Below are 20693 nucleotides of genomic sequence, written 5' to 3'. Positions count from 1 at the left end.
GGAAGTTGACAGAGGCGCTTCTTTCAACGCTTGGAAAGAAGAATGGAACGCTTATGTAGCAGTATCTGGGTTAGCCGCCAAAGGTAATCTCACAGTTTACAATGTACTAAGACTTTCGTTCTCAAGAGAAACCGCCAACGTCGTTAGCAATTTGGGGTTGAGAGAAAACGAAGAGAAAAACCCTAGACGTATCATAGAAGCATTGAAAGCCTATGTGAAGGGGTCTATAAACGAAACAGTGGAGCGCAGAAATTTAAAAAACGTCTGCAGGGACCGCAAGAGTCTTTCGATGACTATTTAGTATCGTTACGTGACTTAGTGAAAACCTATAATTACTGCAATGAAGAATGCGCAAACAAAGCCTTGAGCGATCAAATCGTGGAAGGAACTCACGCTGAAGAGACCGTCGAAGAGTTATTGAGAGAGAAGCCTTTAACACTGGACAGATGCGTAATAATTTGTCGAGCTCGCGAATCTGCCCGTCGGCAAAGAGCAGACCTTACAGTAGATCGAGTAAACCACGCTTCGGCCTACAAGCGGAACAAAAGAAATTTTACTCAGACGGCTCAAGGGACAACGGCGAGTAAAGAAAGCTCAACTTGTAGCATGTGTGGCCGCCCGTGGCATAAAACTTTAAAAGACTGTCCAGCTTGCAATAAAACCTGCTTTAAGTGCGGAAAACTTAACCATTTCTCGGCTCAATGTAAAAACCACATGGCAAGATCTGGTAATAAATTGCAGTTACTAAGCACTAATAAGGCAGATAAAGCTCTAAAATTGATGACGTTTCAAGAAACGACGCGTTCACTACGTGGAATCGGTAGCGCACCACGAGTAAATTTGGAAGTTAGGTCACCTAATGGATCGGCGAAAATCACCGTGCTGCCGGACTCAGGAGCGGATATCTCGGCCGCCGATGAAACGACCTTACGTTTGCTAGGAGAAGACGTACGGAACATGGGTCGTGCCACAGCACCAAGAACTATATACACAGTCGATGGATCAATACTGAAGGAGATTGGCCAGCTCAAAGTACAGCTGACGCTGGGTGAGGTAACTACTAAAGACATTTTACACATTTTTCCTTCTATTCCAGGCGGCATATTAATCTCGTGGAGAACAGCTAAAACTTTGCGAATCCTCTCATCGTTTTATCCTAAGCAGATTAATAGTGTAACACGGAAAGCAACGACGAGCACTACACTGGACGACTTGGTCGAAGAATTTCCAACCGTCTTTGATGGAAAGATCCGTGTAATGAAAGGGGAAGAATTTCGCATTGACATAATGGATCAAGCGCAACCATTCTGTGTGAGTACCCCTAGGGTGGTGCCTTATGCTTATAGAGATAAATTAAAAGAAGAGTTAGAGCTTCTGGAATCTCAAGGCATTATAAAGGCCGTGACGGAACCTACAGAATGGTGTGCACCTATCGTGGTCGCACCAAAAAAGAATTCGGATAATATTAGATTGTGCGTTGATTTCTCCAAGTTAAATAAATTTGTGCGACGTGAACGTTATACATCTTCCTCGCCGGCTGAAGCTGTAGCCGACATTGATGCAGAACAAGCACGTTTTTTCACAACATTTGATGCTTTAAAGGGTTACTACCAGTGTCCTTTAGAAAACAATAGCCAACTGCTAACGACCTTCATCACTCCATTTGGCCGGTACAAATTTCTACGTGCCCCATTTGGTATTTGCTCAATCTCTGAACATTACAATCGAAGAATGGATGAAGCTTTCTCTGGATTAGACAACTGTCGAAAGATAGTAGATGACGTTATTATATTTGACTCTAAAGTAACCGATCACATCAATAGAGTAAGAAAATTTCTTCAAAGATGTGCAGAACGAGGGATCTCTCTTCATAAGGAAAAGTTTAAATTTTGTCAACAACGCATTAAGTTTGCTGGATTCGAACTATCCCAGGAAGGCTATAAAATCGATAGCTCCTTGTGTAATGCATTTAGTGACTTCCCAATACCTGCTAACGTCACCGACTTACGTTCGTTTTTTGGCCTCGCTAACCAGTTGTCTAGCAACAGCAAAACTGTAAGCAAGTACTTATTCCCTTCAAGACCCCTGCTTAGCAGTAAAAACGAATTTATCTGGACTCCGGAATTTACTGAAAGTTTTAAACAAGCGAGAAAAGCGTTGTCTGAAATCCCACTTCTTGCTTTTTACGACGTTAACAAACCTACGCGATTACAGACTGACAGCTCGAACAGTGGTCTAGGCTTTTTACTTCAACAATGCAGTGACAGCACCTGGCGTACGGTTCAAGCCGGATCGCGCTTTCTGACGGATACAGAAACTAGGTATGCCACAGTCGAAAAAGAAATGCTGGATGTCACCTGGGCGATAAAAAAATGCCACAAATTTCTTGCAGGCCTGCCTCATTTTGACGTCATAACTGATCATAACCCTTTAATTTCGATTTTAAACCACAAGCGTTTAGATGAAATCGAAAATCCACGGTTACAGCGCATGAGGATGAAGGTCATGGAATACAACTTCACTGCTCACTGGCAAAAAGGTGCGTCGAATCAAGCCGCTGACGCCCTGTCTCGAAGCCCCGTGTCGGACCCTACACCAGATGATGAAATAGCAGAAAACGGTATCCAATCTGTGCACAGGTTTGCAGAACTCAACGCTTGCGTAGATTTAAATTTAAGGCTTGTCAATCTCAAAGAAGTCGCATCAAACGACCAATGTTATCGCCAACTAAAGGAGATCATCGTCGATGGATTTCCCAACTATAAATCTCAATTGTCTAATACATTGAAACCCTTTTGGAAGATACGGCATGAATTATCAGTTGACAATGACTTTATTGTGTATGGTGGTCGATTATTCATTCCGAAAAAACTTAGAAGTGAGATACTTGCTAATTTACACGAATCTCACCAAGGCGTTACCCGTACCAGGGAACGCGCTCGTTTGGCCGTTTATTGGCCCGGCATAGACCATGACATTGAAACCGTAATTTTATCGTGTCAAAAATGTCAAGATGACCTCCCCTCGTTGTGCAAAGAGCCAATGGTGTTGAGAAATCAACCTATTTGCCCTTTTCAGGAACTAGCGATTGACGTAGCTGAATTTAATGGACAACACTATCTAATTATGGTAGATTGTTTTACAGACTGGCCGTCGATTTATTTCATGAGGCATAGCACTACGTCTATTGTGATCATCAAAGCTTTACGTGACTATTTTACTCGCACTGCAATACCAGATGTTATTTGGTCTGACAACGGACCCCAATTCAAGTCTGAGAAATTCACCAAATTTCTTCATGAATGGGGAGTGCGGCATCGTACTTCTACTCCAACCTATCCGCAATCTAATGGGAAAGTTGAAGCAACCGTAAAGAGCATGAAAAAGTTAATTCGTCGTTCATGGACGCATCGCTACCTCGACGAAGATCAACTAGCAAAAGCTTTGATGCAGTATCGAAATACGCCATGCAGGAAGGACGGGTTGTCACCTGCTCAGAAACTGTACGGACGACCGACTCAAGACACCATTCCAGTACATCATCGGGCCTTCTCTCATAAATGGAAGAGCGAGAGGCAACAAGCTGAAAAGCGAAAAGAGATGTCCGTTGAAGACACCAAACCCTACTACGACAATCGTGCTCATCGTCTTCCTGAATTCCCGATCGGAACTCACGTCGCCGTACAAAATTTGAACACCGGACTGTGGGACATTTATGGGAAAATAGTCGCTGTGGACGACTACCGGAAATACTCTGTTAAAACTGCTAGCGGCCGATTATTAATTAGAAACCGCAGATTCTTTCGACGAAGAATATCTGCGTCTATCCCCTGGCCCATTGAGCCGCCGGACAATGTCAGACCTTTCGCTAGTGTCAACGTGGACTTGCCTGCTCGACCGCGCAGACAGGTTAAGAGACCGAATCGACTTATTGAAGATCCGAGTTGGCCTTAACCTGCCTGGTGGAATGTATTAACTTTGGTGTTGTATTTTGTATTGTCATTGAACTTAAGGGGGAGGTGTTGCAGTATTTGCAATAATATGCTGGAAGCACTGCTTGTTGCAATCAGCGCGAGGAATGTCCAATTCTCCAGAAGCTACATTCTTGCGCTGACTGCAACGTGTTTATGTTAAGTTTAATCAGCTCGACTTACGCACTGGTAGAGAGAACACGTGTAGTTCTTTTCCCTCAGTTTTCACAAATAAAAGGTATCAAACATGCACGACAAAGGGAACATTGGAAGAATTTACGAACTGAGCATTTAGTTCATCAATGGCGCATCGGCTATGATACTGTAGTAGTAGTAGTGTGGAATGATCTTCCTAAAAGCATTGTCGATACTCAAAGTAGGCCTAACCTTAATAAATATGATGATGCCTTGGTAATCGCCATCCGTGAAATGCTGTTTGTTGAGCTAACCAGTTACAATAGTCTACTCTCCGTTTGTTTTATTATTGAGTTTAACACTTTTGCACGTATGATCAATGACTCTATTCTTAAAATTCCATGTCTTTTTATTCCAATATTTGAATGAAAGTTAAGGTAGCCTACTTTTGTCCCTACATCCTGCACTCCTGCAGCTGATTTGCTTTCTTACTGCTGCTGACTCACCTGATTAACTTTGCAAATGCTTTGGAACTTCATAATATAATGACTTATTGCTGTGAATTCTTTGTTAATGTATTTGCATTATTCAGTATTTAGCGTGTATTCTTACAATGTAACATCCATTGTAGCTATAGGCTTCTTTTCGTGGAGAGATCGTTTTTAACGAGCTTCTGATTGGTATTGTGGCTATGCCAGTTATATTCAAGTATCGTACAAGCTTCATTCAATCAAATTTTGCAATTGTAGCTCACAGAGCTCCATGCAACTCAATCCTGTACAGAGTGACGTCGACCCAGAGCATGCGCCCTTCATGTCTAATAGCTGTTCAGGGCGGGCAACTTCGGTTGTCGTATGGGAAGGCATCACTTTGCTGCAGTTGAATGTGGAAGGCCTGACCAAGTCTAAAATCGACATCTTAGAACAAATAGTGAAGGCCAACCAAGTAACGGCTATTCTTCTACAGGAGACACACGCCACCAACAGTGCTGTTCTGAAAATTCACGGATACACATTGGCTGCACAAATTTGTAGTAACATCCACGGTATTGCCACTTTTGTAAAAGATTCTATAAAATGGAAACCAGTGTCCTCCTCCCACCCTAGTTCTGCATTGGAATGGTCAGCAACGGAAATCAATGGTACAACTGTAATTAATCTGTACAAACCACCTCTCGCTAAACTTCAGCTAACCTCTCTTCCCATGTTTCTGGCGCCATGCATATATGCTGGAGATTTTAATTGTCACAGTACCACCTGGGGCTATCAACACTCAAACCAAGACGGATTAGCTTTAGAATCCTGGGCATCAACCTGCGGTGTCCAGCTACCGTTTGACCCCAAACAGCCTAACAGCTTCCGCTCCGGAAGGTGGTGCTCTATAACTAACCCTGATCTGGCCTTTGTCAATCTAGCTGGCCCAATACCACAGCGAATGATCCTCGACCCATTTCCAAAATCACAACACCGGCCATCACTGATTACCCCAGCAAACCCCATCGCACCCGTCCCTACAAATCCAACAGTTAAAAGGTGGAACTTTCAAAAGGCAAATTGGGAAAAGTTTACACAACAGGTTGATAAAGAGATAAACAAACTTCCTCAACCCACCTCTGCCGACATCAACGCATCCTACCGAGCCCTTTGCAATATCTTCTCTCGGGTAGCTAAGAAGACAGTCCCTCGTGGGGTTCGTCACAAATTCATTCCCACTTGGGACAAGGAATGTGACTTACACTACAATGCCTTTTTGAGCGCTGACTCAAATGAAGATGCTGCAGTCAGTGCCTCAGACCTGATGAACTGTCTTGACAAAAAGCGATTAAAGCGTTGGCAGGATACAGTTCAATCAATCGATTTTACTCACTCCAGCAGGAAGGCATGGAAGACGTTCAACCGTCTCACTGGCCGCAGTTCAAAACCATTTAAACCTTGCCCTGTATCAGCCAACAGCATTGCCCACCAACTTCTAGCTAATGGAAAATTCCCTGGTGCTGACAAGAAACACGAACTTAAAGTAAAACAGGAGTGTAGCAGACTTTGGAGTGCCCCGAGTGTTGATGGCGTTTTGTCAGCTCCTTTTTCTACCCAAGAGCTGCAAACGGCGATCCAACAACTGAAATGTGGCAAAGCTCAAGGACCCGATCACATACCACCAGAGTTTTTAAAACACTGCGGCCCTACATGTCTTTCCTGGCTTAAAAACTTTTATTCAATCTGTCTCAACCGCAACATAATTCCTAAGATATGGCGGAAGGCCAGCGTGATTGCCCTATCAAAACCGAAAAAACCGTTGGACGACCCCAAGAGCTATCGTCCTATTTCTCTCCTCTGTGTCCCCTACAAGATTCTTGAGCGGCTCATTATGACACGCCTTGAACCAGTCATTGATCCGCAACTTCCCGCAGAACAAGCTGGGTTCCGCCATGGGCGTTGTACAACCGATCAAACAACTAAATTGACCAATGACATAGAGGATAGTTTCGAGAGGGGAAATAAAGCCGGTGTCATATTAGTAGACTTAACGGCTGCTTACGACACAGTGTGGCACCAAGGCCTAGTGCTTAAACTCCTACAAAAAATTCCTGACAAACAACTTGTTCGCTTTCTCGCTAACATTATAGCAAACCGCTCATTTGTGTTGAAAACTAGCGACGGACAATCCAGCCGCCCCCGTCGTCTAAGGAATGGAGTTCCTCAAGGATCTTGCTTAGCACCCATGTTATTCAATATTTATATTAGCGACATTCCCCAGACAAAGTCCACACAGTACAGCTATGCAGACGATGTGGCCCTACTATATACAAACAAAAATTGGACTAAGGTAGAGGATGTCCTCACCGAGGATATGGAGCTGATCTCACAATACCTAAAGGACTGGAGACTAAAACTCAGCACAGCTAAAACCACCATCACACCTTTCCATCTCAACAACAAGGAAGCTGGCCGCCAGTTACGAGTCCCCCTAGATGGAACCCTTATCCGACATGACCCCTGCCCTACATATCTGGGAGTGACCTTGGATCTGCAACTCACGTATAAAAAACACTGTGACTCAGTTCGTGCCAAAGCATCAGCAAGAAACAACCTTCTCAGATGTCTAGTTGGGTCGACTTGGGGATCCAAAACCCCAACACTGCGCACTAGTGCCCTAGCGCTTGTGTACAGTGCTGCTGAATATGCTTCTCCAGTCTGGTGCCGCAGCACACACGCAGGAAAAGTAGACATCGCCCTTAACGACACCATGCGCATAATCACTGGATGCCTGCGTCCAACTCCTACAGACTTACTACCAATGCTTTCAGGCAACGCCCCACCAAAACTACGCAGAGAGAATTCTACCATACGGCTCGCATTAAAGGCAGAGGTCAATGATCGCCATCTCCTCCACAATGTAGTCCTTGACGCACAACAGCTCACACGTCAACGCCTGCCTTCCAGGCACCCATTTTCTCGACACATTGTGGCGCTTCATGAAGGTCACTTCGACCTGATGAAGTCATGGAGAGACCGCTGGGAAACCATCTCACGGCCCAACCAGTTCCAAGTCACACCAGACACTACGGTACCACCTGGCTCAGACCTTCCAAGAAAAGAATGGGTAACTCTGAATCGCCTCCGTACTGGTGTTGGTTGCTTCAAGCACAATATGTTTACCTGGGGATTGTGTGACTCACCAGCCTGTATTTGTGGTGACTGTCAAACAGCACAGCACATCATAAATCACTGTCCAATATTTCGACCTGAAGAACATGTGAATCTCATAGACCCTGATATGAAGACACTGCTCTGGTTGCAACAATTGGGAGATGTTACCTGAATTGCTGCCTCATAAGCAAGAAGAATCAAATTTTGCTTGAAATTATTTTTATTTTAGTTAGCTTGCTTAAAGTGATCACTGGTGTAAGTCTGCCTAAAAGTTTGTTTCTTTATTTCTTGTTCAGTATGTTTTTTGTTGTTGTTGTTTGTTTTGTTTTTCTCTCTGCAGTTATAACGACCGCTCACTCTAAGTTTAACATCATAATAAGTTGTATTTTTTTTTTTTTTTTATTGGAGTGACTGATCTTGTCCTCTGTATTTCTACTTTTTATTACTAATAAGTAAGTTTGGTGGCTGCACAAATTGAAAAATTTCCAAACACTGGTTTAGCGATGCATATTTTAAACCTTTTGGTTTTGCCATCTTTTCCTTTTGTTGGTGCCAAATTTTTGTGTTTACTTTATCGTTCTTTCATTTTCGCGCCAGCAATAAAAAATAAAATTGAAAAAGTCTGAAGGTCGGGTTAGTTTTATACTTTAAGTGTAATCGCTTTGCTTACGTCACAAATTAATGTTTAAGTAAATCCCATAAAAGCATTAACTAGCAAAGATGTCTATTTCCAGACAAGGACGAATGTGCAGAGATGCGAAGGTTGGTTCAAACAACTGTGGAAGATTGGGACGAGTTAGTTTATTGCAACCACTTCTGCGTGAACGTGCCCGGGTCCTACTACTGCACATGCAGGCATGGATTTGAACTTCATAACAACCGGCATACTTGCAAAGGTGACTGGCCGACAACAGGATTTTCTCGCAACAAACGAAAAATACTTCAAGTATTGTTTTTACTTCAGGATCGTGCAAGAACACCATGATAAGTTCCGATGAAGGAGTTGTTCTCAGTCCAGATTATCCACTACCGTATCCCAGGCTAACCGATTGTGACTGGACAATAATGGTCAGCATAACCTATACTCCTTCAAGTCACTAAATGTGGTGTTTCAAAAATAAAGTATAAATTCTGAATCTCTTACACATATCTTGTGTCAACGATTCCCAAGTAGGCTACGATTAGGCTAATGATTTTCCTTCACGAATACGAAGTAAGAGAAAAATAAAGAACGATGATGAAATGCTTTCAGAGACCAAGGTTATATTTATGTACTTCATTAAAAAATAAATCTTTCTCGTATGGCTCCTAACTTAGTTTCTTATTTTTATTCCAAAATCTTGCTTTTACTCTTGATGACCTTAGTGAAGTAGCTTGGGCTATCAGGGAAAATATCAGCTAACTTGTTTGTTGGTTGTAGTCCATACATTCGACAAAAATATTGTTTCAGACAATCTTAATAGCTCTACTATGAGAAAATCCAATTGGTAAAACCCGGGTAAAACATGAAAGCTTGGTGGTGATCTTTGAATAGACAGATAAAACCAAGCAACCACACGGCATTTAACATAATATATTAGACTGAACATAAACTATCAACTACAAACGTTTTCGGCCATACACATGTTAGCCCTTTTCAAGTAACAAAAAAATAACTAATTTTACATCTACATTGAAATAAATAACTGATCTATACAATGAATTGAAAACGAAATGCATAAGAATGAAACGGCAAAGCAAAGGAGAAAGGCACATCACATGGCGGTTAATTCCGCGAGGCAAACACGCATCATTGATGAATTAAAAAAAGACGTTAAGCAAATAAGAAGCACCTGCGGCAAACAACCACGAGAGTGAGGGAGCACTTAGATTTAACTAATTTGAACAGAAGAAGTGCCATAAGACCACATATTCGATTGCCAATCATGTTTAAACAACAAACCATCCTTAAAATCTTTTAGAGTTTTGCGTAAATGTTTCACCGAATTTGACGCTGAAATCCACGAGGCTTTGCTAATAAAATCATGCAATCTTCGCCTCAAAAATACGTAGTTGTTTGCCGCAGGTGCTTCTTATTTGCTTAAAGTCTTTTCTTAATTCATCATATGATGAATTTTCTAATTCAGTTCTAAGTTTAGGTTAAAATATAATTAAATTTATATGTCAAAACATATGTCTGAATAAGTTGTCTCATACATTGTAACACACGAAAATGTTTTCAGGTTGAAGAAGGAAAATCCTTAAACATTCAATTTGATACAAATTTTCAAATAGAAAATCACCCGGAAGAAAGTGGTTGCGTGTACGACTGGTTGAAGGTTCGAATTTGATATTGGAAAAAATTGTGTTGACAAAATGCTTTGTAAAACGGGGAGATCAGGGATCAATGGGACAAAAATAGCTTTTTCTTTAATAACTCATATGATTTAGAAACAATATATACCAAACCACATTTTGTATAAAGTTCCACCTTTTGCTCACATCTTCAAAACACTTCAATTTTTTTTTAATGTTTTAATGTTTATTTTGAATTTTTAAATATCGCACTATACTGTCTCAGTGATACCTAACTTAAGTGAGCAGTGGGACACTTCAGAAATGCATTTAGTGAAACAAGAAACTAGTTGCAAATAAAAAACAGAGATTTTACATTGCTTTCATATTTGTATATTGCAAGGCATTGTTTTGACACTTTACATCAAAGAAACGTTGAAATAAATAGTTTTAAAGGATTGACTCTGAAAAACTCTTAAACTTACAAAACAAACAATACTAAAAACAAAACAGAATGGAGTTATTTAAATATCGTATGACTTTTTTGAAGAGAAAGTTTTGTCGACACCGTCACATTGCGTTATACATGTTCCATATGTACACGTTTTATACTGTCCGACAAGCCCTTGAACAAAATGTTTCATTGTGGTCACAGCGGTAAACCATAATCTCTTCGTGGGAAAATTGTAACATAAGATTCCCGGATGCAACTTTCCAAAAGGTACCATTAAAAAATCCCCTTCGAAGTTTGTTTGGTAATTGCAGAAGAAAAAAGAGCAATAGCACTGGTGGGAATCAAACCCACATCGATGAAATGACCCACCTATCACCGCCCTAACCCTCTGCGCTAAATCCGGACGTTGCAAACCGATGAGTTAATTTCGCTATTATATGCCTTTTTCTTTTGTTGCTCAAAGGGGATTTTTTAATGGTACCTTTTGTAAAGTTGCTTCCCGGATCCGTTCATCTGTATGCAATGACCGAAAAGAAACACTCCTTTGAAACGTCTATTCAAAAAGTGTATTTCTGTAAAATTAGCCCGCGGCTATCGAAAATGGGGTGCAACGCGATACACCACTAAAAACTTGTCACTACAATCCAAACTACTTAGATAAAAGACGGAAATTTCGTTCAGCTGGCAGCACTAAGCAAAACAGTTAAATATGCGACCAACTTTCAAGCAACAATTTTACGAATGAGAGAATAATTTGCAATATTCCAAATCGCACATAAGCAACTAAGCATCTTATGTGACGTAATAACGATAAGCAATGATAAACTATTCAAGCACCTGTTTCAAGTTTGGCTAACACCTGTTCAAGTCCAGCTCACACCTGCTCAAGTTTGGCATACACTTGTTCAAGTAATTCAAGATTTAACTATGATTTAATGTTATGCTGCAGCTGCAAATGTTTTACAGGTCTTGCAAACGATTCTGCAATCTGCTCATTTTTAGCAATAGTCCATTACGTCAGACGCCAAGATTCAGTAGACCTGAACGGTTTTATATGACGTTTGATATGAAAATTGTCCGTAACACATTGGTACCAACTTCATTTTGAAATATTTTTGCCTATCAGTCCAAAACTTGAAAGGAATTATTTTTACAGGTTTTGCTTAATGGAAGTACAAGTACAAGGTATCACGATTAATTGAATCTAAAAACAACTTCCTGCAAAGTTGTTGTTAAACCAAAAACAAAAAACAAATCTGATCACTTCTGTTTACTTCAACAAGTAAAAAACTCTGTTTAGTCTCCTGCTTACACTACAAAAAATTCGTCATTAAACTGTGCCAAACGACATTGACTAGTATCTCGGTTCCACACGCAAAATTTGAGTTATTTATCTTTACCTCGGTTCAAGGAAATGGAAGTGTCCCACTGGTCACTAAACTCCCCTACAAGCATGCAATGCGTTAGTTAGACTTATTACTAAACCACGTCGCTTGAAGGTTGAGCCATGGCCACCTGGAGATGCGGCCTGATTTGTCACATTTTGCAGATTTTGATTACAGCTACTGCTAGTGCTTGACAGACATTTTTTGAGATGTTTTTACTTTTTGCGGTTTCCTAATGACAAAAAACTTTTTTGTTGCCTTGGGGAAGCAGTAGCAAATGAGAAAAAGTAAGTTGAAAAACGCAAAATCAGACTGTTATTCAAAATTAACAGTCTGACTAAAATCTTCGAAATCAAATTTTCTTTGTTTTTCAGCATGTGAGGATGTTAAAACCTATTGTGTCATCTGGGGAAAAGAATAAAGAAAGCGTAAAAATCAAATTTTTAGAAAAATTTATTTAAACGTTTGCACAAATTTAGAAAAACCTGGAAATTTCTGAAAAATGTGACAAATCAGGCCATATCTTTAGGTGGCCATGGTTGAGCTTATAAACGCTTTACCTCTAAAACTCCTTCCTACATCATATCAATTGTAAAGAAGCACGTACTAGAGATTGTTACTTTCTTTAAAAAACATTTATCTTCCTGCCAGTCGACTTGCCTTCATATTATTTTTTTAACCAATCAGGTGACTTTAAACGGAGAGGAGCAGTTTTACTGTCGAGATCCTCCATACAATGGTTCTTTTGTACAAACTAACCTACAAAGTGTGAGGTTAGCTCTCCACACTGACAACGCCTTAGAAGAAGCAGGTTTCAGAATGACCTACAACACCACCAGTAAGCTCAGCGCTTTCTTGATGTTCATACAAATAGGCTATCATTAAATGAACATTTTTACAATAGGGCATTATTGCACAACTTTTTGCCCAATTCCAAGTCCAATTGGATTCTACCAGTCCAAGCCTCGTCCAACTCATATAAATTTCTAATAGTACCGGTAGCCTATATGTCTAAACCTAACTGAAAATTGTTCAGAATTACTTTTTAACACATGAATTGTATTCCAAATTTTAAAACTTTTTCTAAAATTATACCTTCACGGACCCCTAAAAATTTTTCACGAAGCCAGGGTTTGGAACCACCACGAAAAACAGGCTGGAATCCACTGGTCTGCAGTGTTTCTTACATTGAATTATAATTTTCATTCAGGAACCCGATGCCTTGAACCACGAGACGCTCCAGCAAATGGAAAAAGAAATTCTAACCCGAAAAACTTCTATGAGTATCAAGATGAAATAATGTTTGAATGCCAGCCAGGTTACGATCTCACCCCTCCTCACAACTCATTGGTGTCTTGCTTGAGCGATGGGACTTGGGACAAGCCAGCTCCTTCTTGCCAAGGTGAAATATATAACAATATAAATCTTGAATCTCCTACAAGTCAACAGTTGTTTTTTTGTTTAAAACAAAAAAACAGTTGTGAGCTGAGTAAGTGACAACTGAGCTACCATCATTTGAGAAAGTGGCTGAAGTTAATAAATAATGAAATTCAGCAAGTAACAACTGAGCAAGCTAAAACTTGGAATGTCACAAGTTAGCGAAACGAGTTTGACAACCGATGACCAAGCAAGTAGGCTGCATTGCCGAGTGGTGAGAGCCCTAGAACGACACTCGAAAGAGCGCCGGTTCGACAGTCGACACCGCTCAAGAGTATATAGATGTGCCTTTGGCAGGATAAGATGGACACGAAGATTGGCTTCTTTGCCTTCTCGTCCACTTAACCTAAATCTTCAACAAGTGGGCGTAAGCCTGGATACAAAAAAAAAAAACAAAAAAAAACAAGCCAGTCCGACGTGAGCACGTAAATCTCAATGCTGACTGGTCAGTAGATGAAATGTACTGTACTTGCTGAGTTGAAGCACTTGCTAAGTTGTCTCATGTCGAGTGGTCTGACGACAGCAATTCTTCAGAAGAACATTTGAGTGATTAACATGTTTAAACTGTTTGTATTAATTAATATTTCAATTAGACTAAAACACTTGAAGGTAAGCTTATGTAGGATTGAAAATAGTTTATTCGCTCATTATAAAGAAGCTGAAAATAGTACCTTTGGTTGTTAACCGAAGAAAAAGCCTCTGCTAGGCGTTATTAATCTTCAAAGAAGTGAAAGGCTACATCAAATTACTTTTTGATGCAACAATTACATTAGATTAGATTACTGAAGAAAAATGCACATTATTTTGTAAATATATTCTGATTATTTGAAATTCTTTTTAAAATAACTTTGCAAAATGTGTTCATTCTTCTCATCTGGGTGTTGATGTGCGTTGCGTAAAACAAACCATTCATTCGTCGTCGTCGTGTGAACCTATGTGACCAAGGGTCTATCCCTTCACCACCCCAGACTCACGTTGTTACTGGGCTAAGCTGGAAGGCTATTAGAGACCAGCCAGTCTTTGGTTCGACTCCATTAGGTGGCTTGAATATGGTGCAGTCGTTGACGATGTGGTCTGCGGTCTGTTCCTCAGCACCACATTCACAAGAGGAGAAAGAGGCCAATTTCCTATTGGAACATGATTGAGCCGAAAAGTCCGATGCTCGTACGGAGACGGTTGAGGCGCACCCACACCTGTCTTTGTAGTGTCAGGCTGGGGGACGGGTGTCGGCACTGGAGATAAACGAATGGCTTCTGGTGGTGTTTGACTTCCATTGAGAATTCCATTTATGGTCCGCCCAATTAGCTGCTGAAATGTTTTGTCCATCAGCTTCGTTGATCAGAAGTTGAGTGGCTGGCACGAATGAGTGTCGTGATCGCAGTCGACAGAGTGTTCTCTTGGGAAAGAAAAGTTTTTGGAATGGAGAAGATGGTTGGGCTTCAATGCCGTCGACAGAGACACAGAGTGGCTTCTTCGCGAAGAAGCTCAGCAGGTTAGAACCCAGCGAGAATGGTGAGATTGTCTAATGGTGTGGGATGCAGGCATCCGATCACTGTGCGCAGGGCGCTGTTGATGGCAGTGTCGATGTTGTGGCAGTGAGCACTGCCGCACCAAACAGGTGCAAAGTACTCTGCTAAAGAGTAGACAAGAGCGTGGGCCGCTATATGCAAAGTGTCAGCCCTCGCTTCCCAGCTGGAACCTGCTAAGCGCTTGAGCAGTTCAGCGCTCTATGAGAGTTTTTTGCGCAGTGACACCAAAAATTGGCGGTATGATCGCGCTCTGTCTAATGTCAGCCCAAGGTATTTTGATTCGGGCAAAGGGACAGTGATTTTCCTTTATTCAGAACATTCAGCTCACGATCTACTTCCCGGTTATTTAAATAGAAAGCTGCAGCCACAGTTTTGGTTTTGCTGAGTTTCAGGCGCCATTTCTGAATATAAGCTGAGAGGATTTTTATGTCCTGGCTCAGGGTGTCTTTTAGGCAGAGATGTACGTATGTACAAATTACTACAAAATTACGTACAAATTCTACGCCGTAGACTTGCGGCGTAGACTTTTTGTTTACGCTAACGCTTACGGCCACATTTTTTTGGATAGTTGTCGCTTGAGGCTACGCCGTATAGTTTTCGCAGTGTTTTAGCGTATAGCGTCAACGTATATTTTTTAATGTCTTAGGAGTTGTTTGCATTTTCATTTTGCAGTTGAAAGAATGTTTTCAATGGGCAAGAAATATTGAAACCAAAACGCAGCAAAATGTCAGATGAACACTTTCAGATGCTTGTGTTTCTTTGTGGAAATTCAAATAAAACTTGTTTGTTTCGAGTGGTTTATAGCCTACCGTGTGAATGTTTGGAACCTAGCAAACAAAATGAGTTTACGCTAGTGTATGCGCTAACGTTGACGCCGCCAATTTTTTTTCCAAGTTACTTGGACGCATACGGCGTATGGTTTTTCGAACGTTTGCGTTTACGCTGACGGCGTCAATATTTATTGTATATATGCGTACATCACTGCTTTTAGGTTTTCCCACGACTTTGTGGAGTGGAGAATTGCCAGGTCGTCCGCGTAGGCGTAGATGTTGAAAGAAGTTGAGCCAGGACTGATTCCTGTGGGACGCCTTTTTCAGGCGTCTCAGTCTGTTTTGCTGTGAGTTGCCGCTGGTGAGGGTTAAGCTTTGATTCCTGACACGTTCCATGACCATAATGAACCATATGTCGGTCAGGAAGCAGGCGTAGCTGCTTGCAAGTAAGGCCGCTGTGCCATACGGTGTCGCAGGCAGCTGTGAGATCTAGAAAGAAAGCCCCGGCCTTTTTTGCCTCAAAGCAATCCTCGATGTCTTCGGTCAAGAGTGTGACCTGATCTACATTGGATTATCCGCGACAGAACCCAGCTTGCTTCTTAGGGAGGAGTGTATCGATAATTGGGTTGACACGGCATAAATCAGTCTTTCGAAGATTTTGAAGGGAACACGGAGGAGGGATATCGGACGATAGCTCCGTGGGTTCTCTGGTGGCTTGTGAGGATTAAAGATCGCTACTACTAAACCTCTTCTCCAGATTTTTGGACTGTGCGGTGGTGCGAGCAGGAAGAAAGGAAATCTACGTAGCCAGGACGAGGGAAGGGCCAGCATGGAGCACAAGCTCAGGGCAGACCTTATCCGGCCCTGGAAACTCGGGTGGTTTCACTAGACGAAGATGGGTGGTGACTTCCTCTGGAGTGAAATCTCTAGATATTTTTTCATGTGGTGGTGTTTCCACTCGCCAAAGGGCAGGACACTACCTTTGCGACAAGACGGGATCGCCTTGGGGTTCTTTGTCTTGTAGACTCATTCTGCACTAGCTGGGAAGCGATGGCATTTTCAGAAGCGGGCACTGGCGAGGGAAGTTTGCTGAGTCCCCAGGGAGGTTGTTGATGATGCTCTATGCTTTACGGCTTGAGTGTGAGACGTCGATGGTTTAGATGACTTCGTTCCATGGCTCAAGCCTCTTTGCATCCAGTCGCTCAAGTAATCTGGTGGCGGTGGTGTTTGAAGCGGAATCAGGAGTTGAGCTTAAGTAGGAGCGATAGAGAGTCTCACACTCACAGTCCCAGCATGGTATATATCTGGCTCGACGGCCACGAGATATTGTGACCTTAGCCGCAGATATTATGGCGCTGCGGATATCCTGGTACGCCTCGTCTACGTTGCACGTTTCAGGTGTGGCAACTTTACAGCAGACTCATTGATCAAGAAGCTGTATTGATTCCAATCGGCTGTTTTGAAGTTCCATCGCTTCACCGGTGAACTCAGAACAGGAGCCACACGTTTTGGGGCAATGGTGAGGAACGGCCAATGTTGGGAACGCGGAAACTTCTCACACACGTCTGTCTGGAAGAGAGCTGTCAACATTCGCAAATGCCAAGTCAGGGTTTGTCCTTGTTCCTCCGCGACTGGAGTGGAAACTGGCTGGTTCCTTTGAGTTGAATAGGAGGGAAAGATGGTTTGTAGTGGCCCAATCAGCCAGCAATTCTTCATTGCTGCTGGTGTTGTTGTAGCTCCAGTCGGTGTAGCCTACTGGCAGTTGAAATCCCCCACGTAGTGACTGGCGGAGGTGATCGTTGGAAGGGAAGCAACATTCGCGAGGGTTGGGGCTTGTAAATATTTACGATGTTGTAGTTTGTGATACATATGCAGTTATGCACATCCACTCAATTTCGGCAACCTGAAGATTGATCAACAAAGGTCCATTAAAACTTTTATCCACAAACGTGGCAATGCCGTGCTTCCTGCTTAGAGTAGACCCGGCTAGCGTGTAGTTGGGAGTAGCTAGCCTATCTGCAGAGGTGCAGTGACTCTCTTGGAGAAGGATAACAAGTGCCCAGCTGGTATAGGCAAGCTGCTCCACAACTTTGATCTTGCTTGCTGTGCAGCCTTCAATGTTGAAGTGCAGGATTGTGGGTGCTTGAACTTGTCCATTGCCTCTTGCATCTGTACCGTCCTGGTGGAGGCTTTTGAACGACAAGTTTTGTTTCTCATCTGGTTGAAAGCAGATATTAGTTACAGGATAGGGCACGGGGAGCCACTTGTCGTGCAAACATTTATTGATTTTACTTGAAAGCAGTAACTGCTTTTTTAAATCAGTTGTTTATTGATGGAACTTAGTTCTCATTTTCACTGTCACATCCATATTTCAACTTTCAAAAGGTTGTAAAATGGTCATAAAGGCTAATCCCGATCATGGTTTTCGTATACTGTATATTATTGTCGATGTAGCCATTGGTGAACCAAACACCAAGCTTGTGGAAACGTACCTCCAGCACTTTCCCCACACACTACCTATTCCTCCCACACTTTGGTTATGTGACCGAATCGATGCATCAACTTAAAAAGTCAACACTGTGTTGGTGCTTGACTCTCTTACATTTGAATGAAAACCCCACAGATATTTTAAACATAACTTTCGTTTTTATTCACGAGAAAAAAGCAATCAAAGTTGAGGAGGAATGTAGAGAATATGACTGAATTTAGGATAGAAAGTTGTTGGAACGCCTTGCCAATAAAAGCAAAGAACCCAAAATGTGGATACTAAACTCGTGTTCAGCAATCGTTTCGAAAACTAAACTGTTTGCCGCAGGCGCCTCCTATCTGCTCCTATCTCACGTAATTTTGCTTCATTGATTTGTGTTTTTTGCCTAGGCAATTAAGCGTCATATGATTTTGCCTCTCCTCTACCTTGCCGTTTCATTTTCAACATCAAAAAGACAAATCAACAAAATTGTTGATTAGAAAATTACTGAATGAAAGAAAATTACTTAGTGAAAGGTCAGGGTTTGCAGTTTACAACTTGAAATTTAGCATCGGCAATCAAAATAGGAATAAAGTTAAGCTTTTTTATGAAACAATGTATCGCAACAAAAGCGAGAGCCTATAATTCTCTCACTTGAAAGTTTTTGTATAAGCATATAAATCTATCGTAATAGACGAGTCAATATATGGTTGAACCCCAAAAAATTGATACAAAAAGTTTTTCAACGGATTCTGTTACCTATGGGCCTACTAAATAACATACTAAAAGTCTACCAAAATCGGACCTCCAGAAAGGAGTCATTTTCAAGATGGCGTCCAAGATGGCCTCCGGGATGTTATATTGCCTATATCTCAATTGCTATTCAAGCTAGAAAGGCGGTTTAGGTGTCTATCCCTAAGTTTTCGGGGTCAATGAATCGAATTAAATAGGTTAAATTACGATAGGCTGATTATCTACTGCGATACGTATGATTGTATATAATATACAACCTGGGGGAGCCCGGAGACATTTCGGACGCAGCGATAGGCGAACATCAGACAGAGCAGAGCACGATATCAGTAAATTCACTTGAGGCTTGAGATAAATCGCAAAAAAATCATCTTGACTTCCATTATGTAACACGAGCTTGAGAAAAGTGGTTTTCCAACATTTCAGTTTCTATACTTTTGGCAGCTTGATAAGCCGAATAGTGGTAAAATTTTCAGAGACAACTCCTCACTTTTTATCTGAATAAATTCCATATGTATTGGTGCAAAACGGTTTCCAGTACAATTTAAAATAAAACATTTTTTCGAAAACAAAATCCTCGAAAATCCGTCCGTAGTATCCCCAATCTCCCCTAATAAGATGGAATTATCATAACAGCATATTAGCCTATACATGCGGCATAACAGGTACTATCAATACAGGCATCTAAGAAAAACTGCACCCAACAGGAGGCTCATACTTGGCCTCCTACAGTAGATGAATACAGGGGATTAGCTGTTCTAAAGAATGGTGTACCATTGAAGTCTGGACACAGACACATTCAGAAAATCATCGGAATTACAACAGTAGGCTACAAAGGTACAGTAAATCGTAAACCATGGTGATCAGCCCGTTTGTTGTCTTATTGCCTACGGCTGTCTCTATTCATCATCTTCCGACTCGTCTAGAAGAAACTTGTTATGTGGATTGTCACATTCTTGCAGTTGGCATGGTCCACATGCAGCGGTACATGGTATAGTCCGTATCCTCTACAGGAGCAGCGGAGTGTCTTACAGGCAGTGGAGCAGTTGCAATGAATGACCTTCAAAAGACTGTCTGGAGCAGCCTTCATTTTTGACATAAGTGGGATGAGCCGATTTTTTTGCAGGTTCCACCCCCAATTCATGACATCCATACTCTCTGCTTTTCCCATCCAGACCATTATCTGGTAGTAAACTCGAAGACAGTGAAATTGGGTATCAGATTCAGTTGGTGGCAGACGCTCGGGCGTTACAAATGATGAGCAGAGACAACTTTCTTGCTGAAGGTGTTGTATCGCATTGTCGCAAGGGAATCTGTGCTCTGGCCATCAAAGAAGACAGCCAATACTTGGCACCCAAGGTCATCGATTATCTCTGTGGTCTGGTTTGGGGCAGTGAATGCTTTAGCACAAGACCGAAGAACAGGATCTCCATGCACAAGTTTCCGAAAAGAAGTATTCTTGCCAACACCGAATATCCGAGACGTAGTGTCACAACCAGTCATGGCATGGATAAATATCAACTCAGAACACATGTCATGTCCAAAGATTTTTTTCAAACAGTTGGTTTTGTATACTTTGGTACTGCCATCAGCTTTGGACTTGTCTGATCTGAAATAAAGGCCCTTACTATCTTCTTGGGCATAGTAAACAATTAACACAAGGAAATCGGTATCTTCTCCAATCAGCGTTGTTGTCTGGAGAAGAGATATCTCCAGTGCGCCTTCACAATTTCTACATCAGCATCCCCAGATGCATTTACCACGGTGCAATTTTGTTTCCGAAGTTTATGCTGATTTCACCATCCATATTGTCGGATGGTGAAATCAGCATATGACCGTGCTATTTCACCATAGCTTTGTCCACGCTGCCATGG

The 20693-nt window shown here is 41.7% G+C and overlaps 1 protein-coding gene across 1 annotated transcript in view; it reads left to right on the top strand.

Annotated features, from left to right (window-relative positions):
* Nucleotides 1-20693, top strand: part of LOC145766057 (mannan-binding lectin serine protease 1-like) — an 81374-nt gene that overhangs the window by 44612 nt on the left and 16069 nt on the right. The window contains exons 4-8 of the mRNA XM_082577711.1: nt 8488-8649; nt 8718-8821; nt 9976-10071; nt 12554-12704; nt 13077-13268. Coding sequence (XP_082433837.1) covers nt 8488-8649; nt 8718-8821; nt 9976-10071; nt 12554-12704; nt 13077-13268 — 705 coding nt within the window. The remainder of the gene's footprint in view (nt 1-8487; nt 8650-8717; nt 8822-9975; nt 10072-12553; nt 12705-13076; nt 13269-20693) is intronic.

Source organism: Aplidium turbinatum, chromosome 3, assembly GCF_918807975.1.
Source record: "Aplidium turbinatum chromosome 3, kaAplTurb1.1, whole genome shotgun sequence".
Lineage (NCBI taxonomy): Eukaryota > Metazoa > Chordata > Ascidiacea > Aplousobranchia > Polyclinidae > Aplidium > Aplidium turbinatum.
The sequence above is the reverse complement of the archived record's forward strand: the minus strand, read 5'-3'. Positions and strand labels throughout refer to the sequence as shown.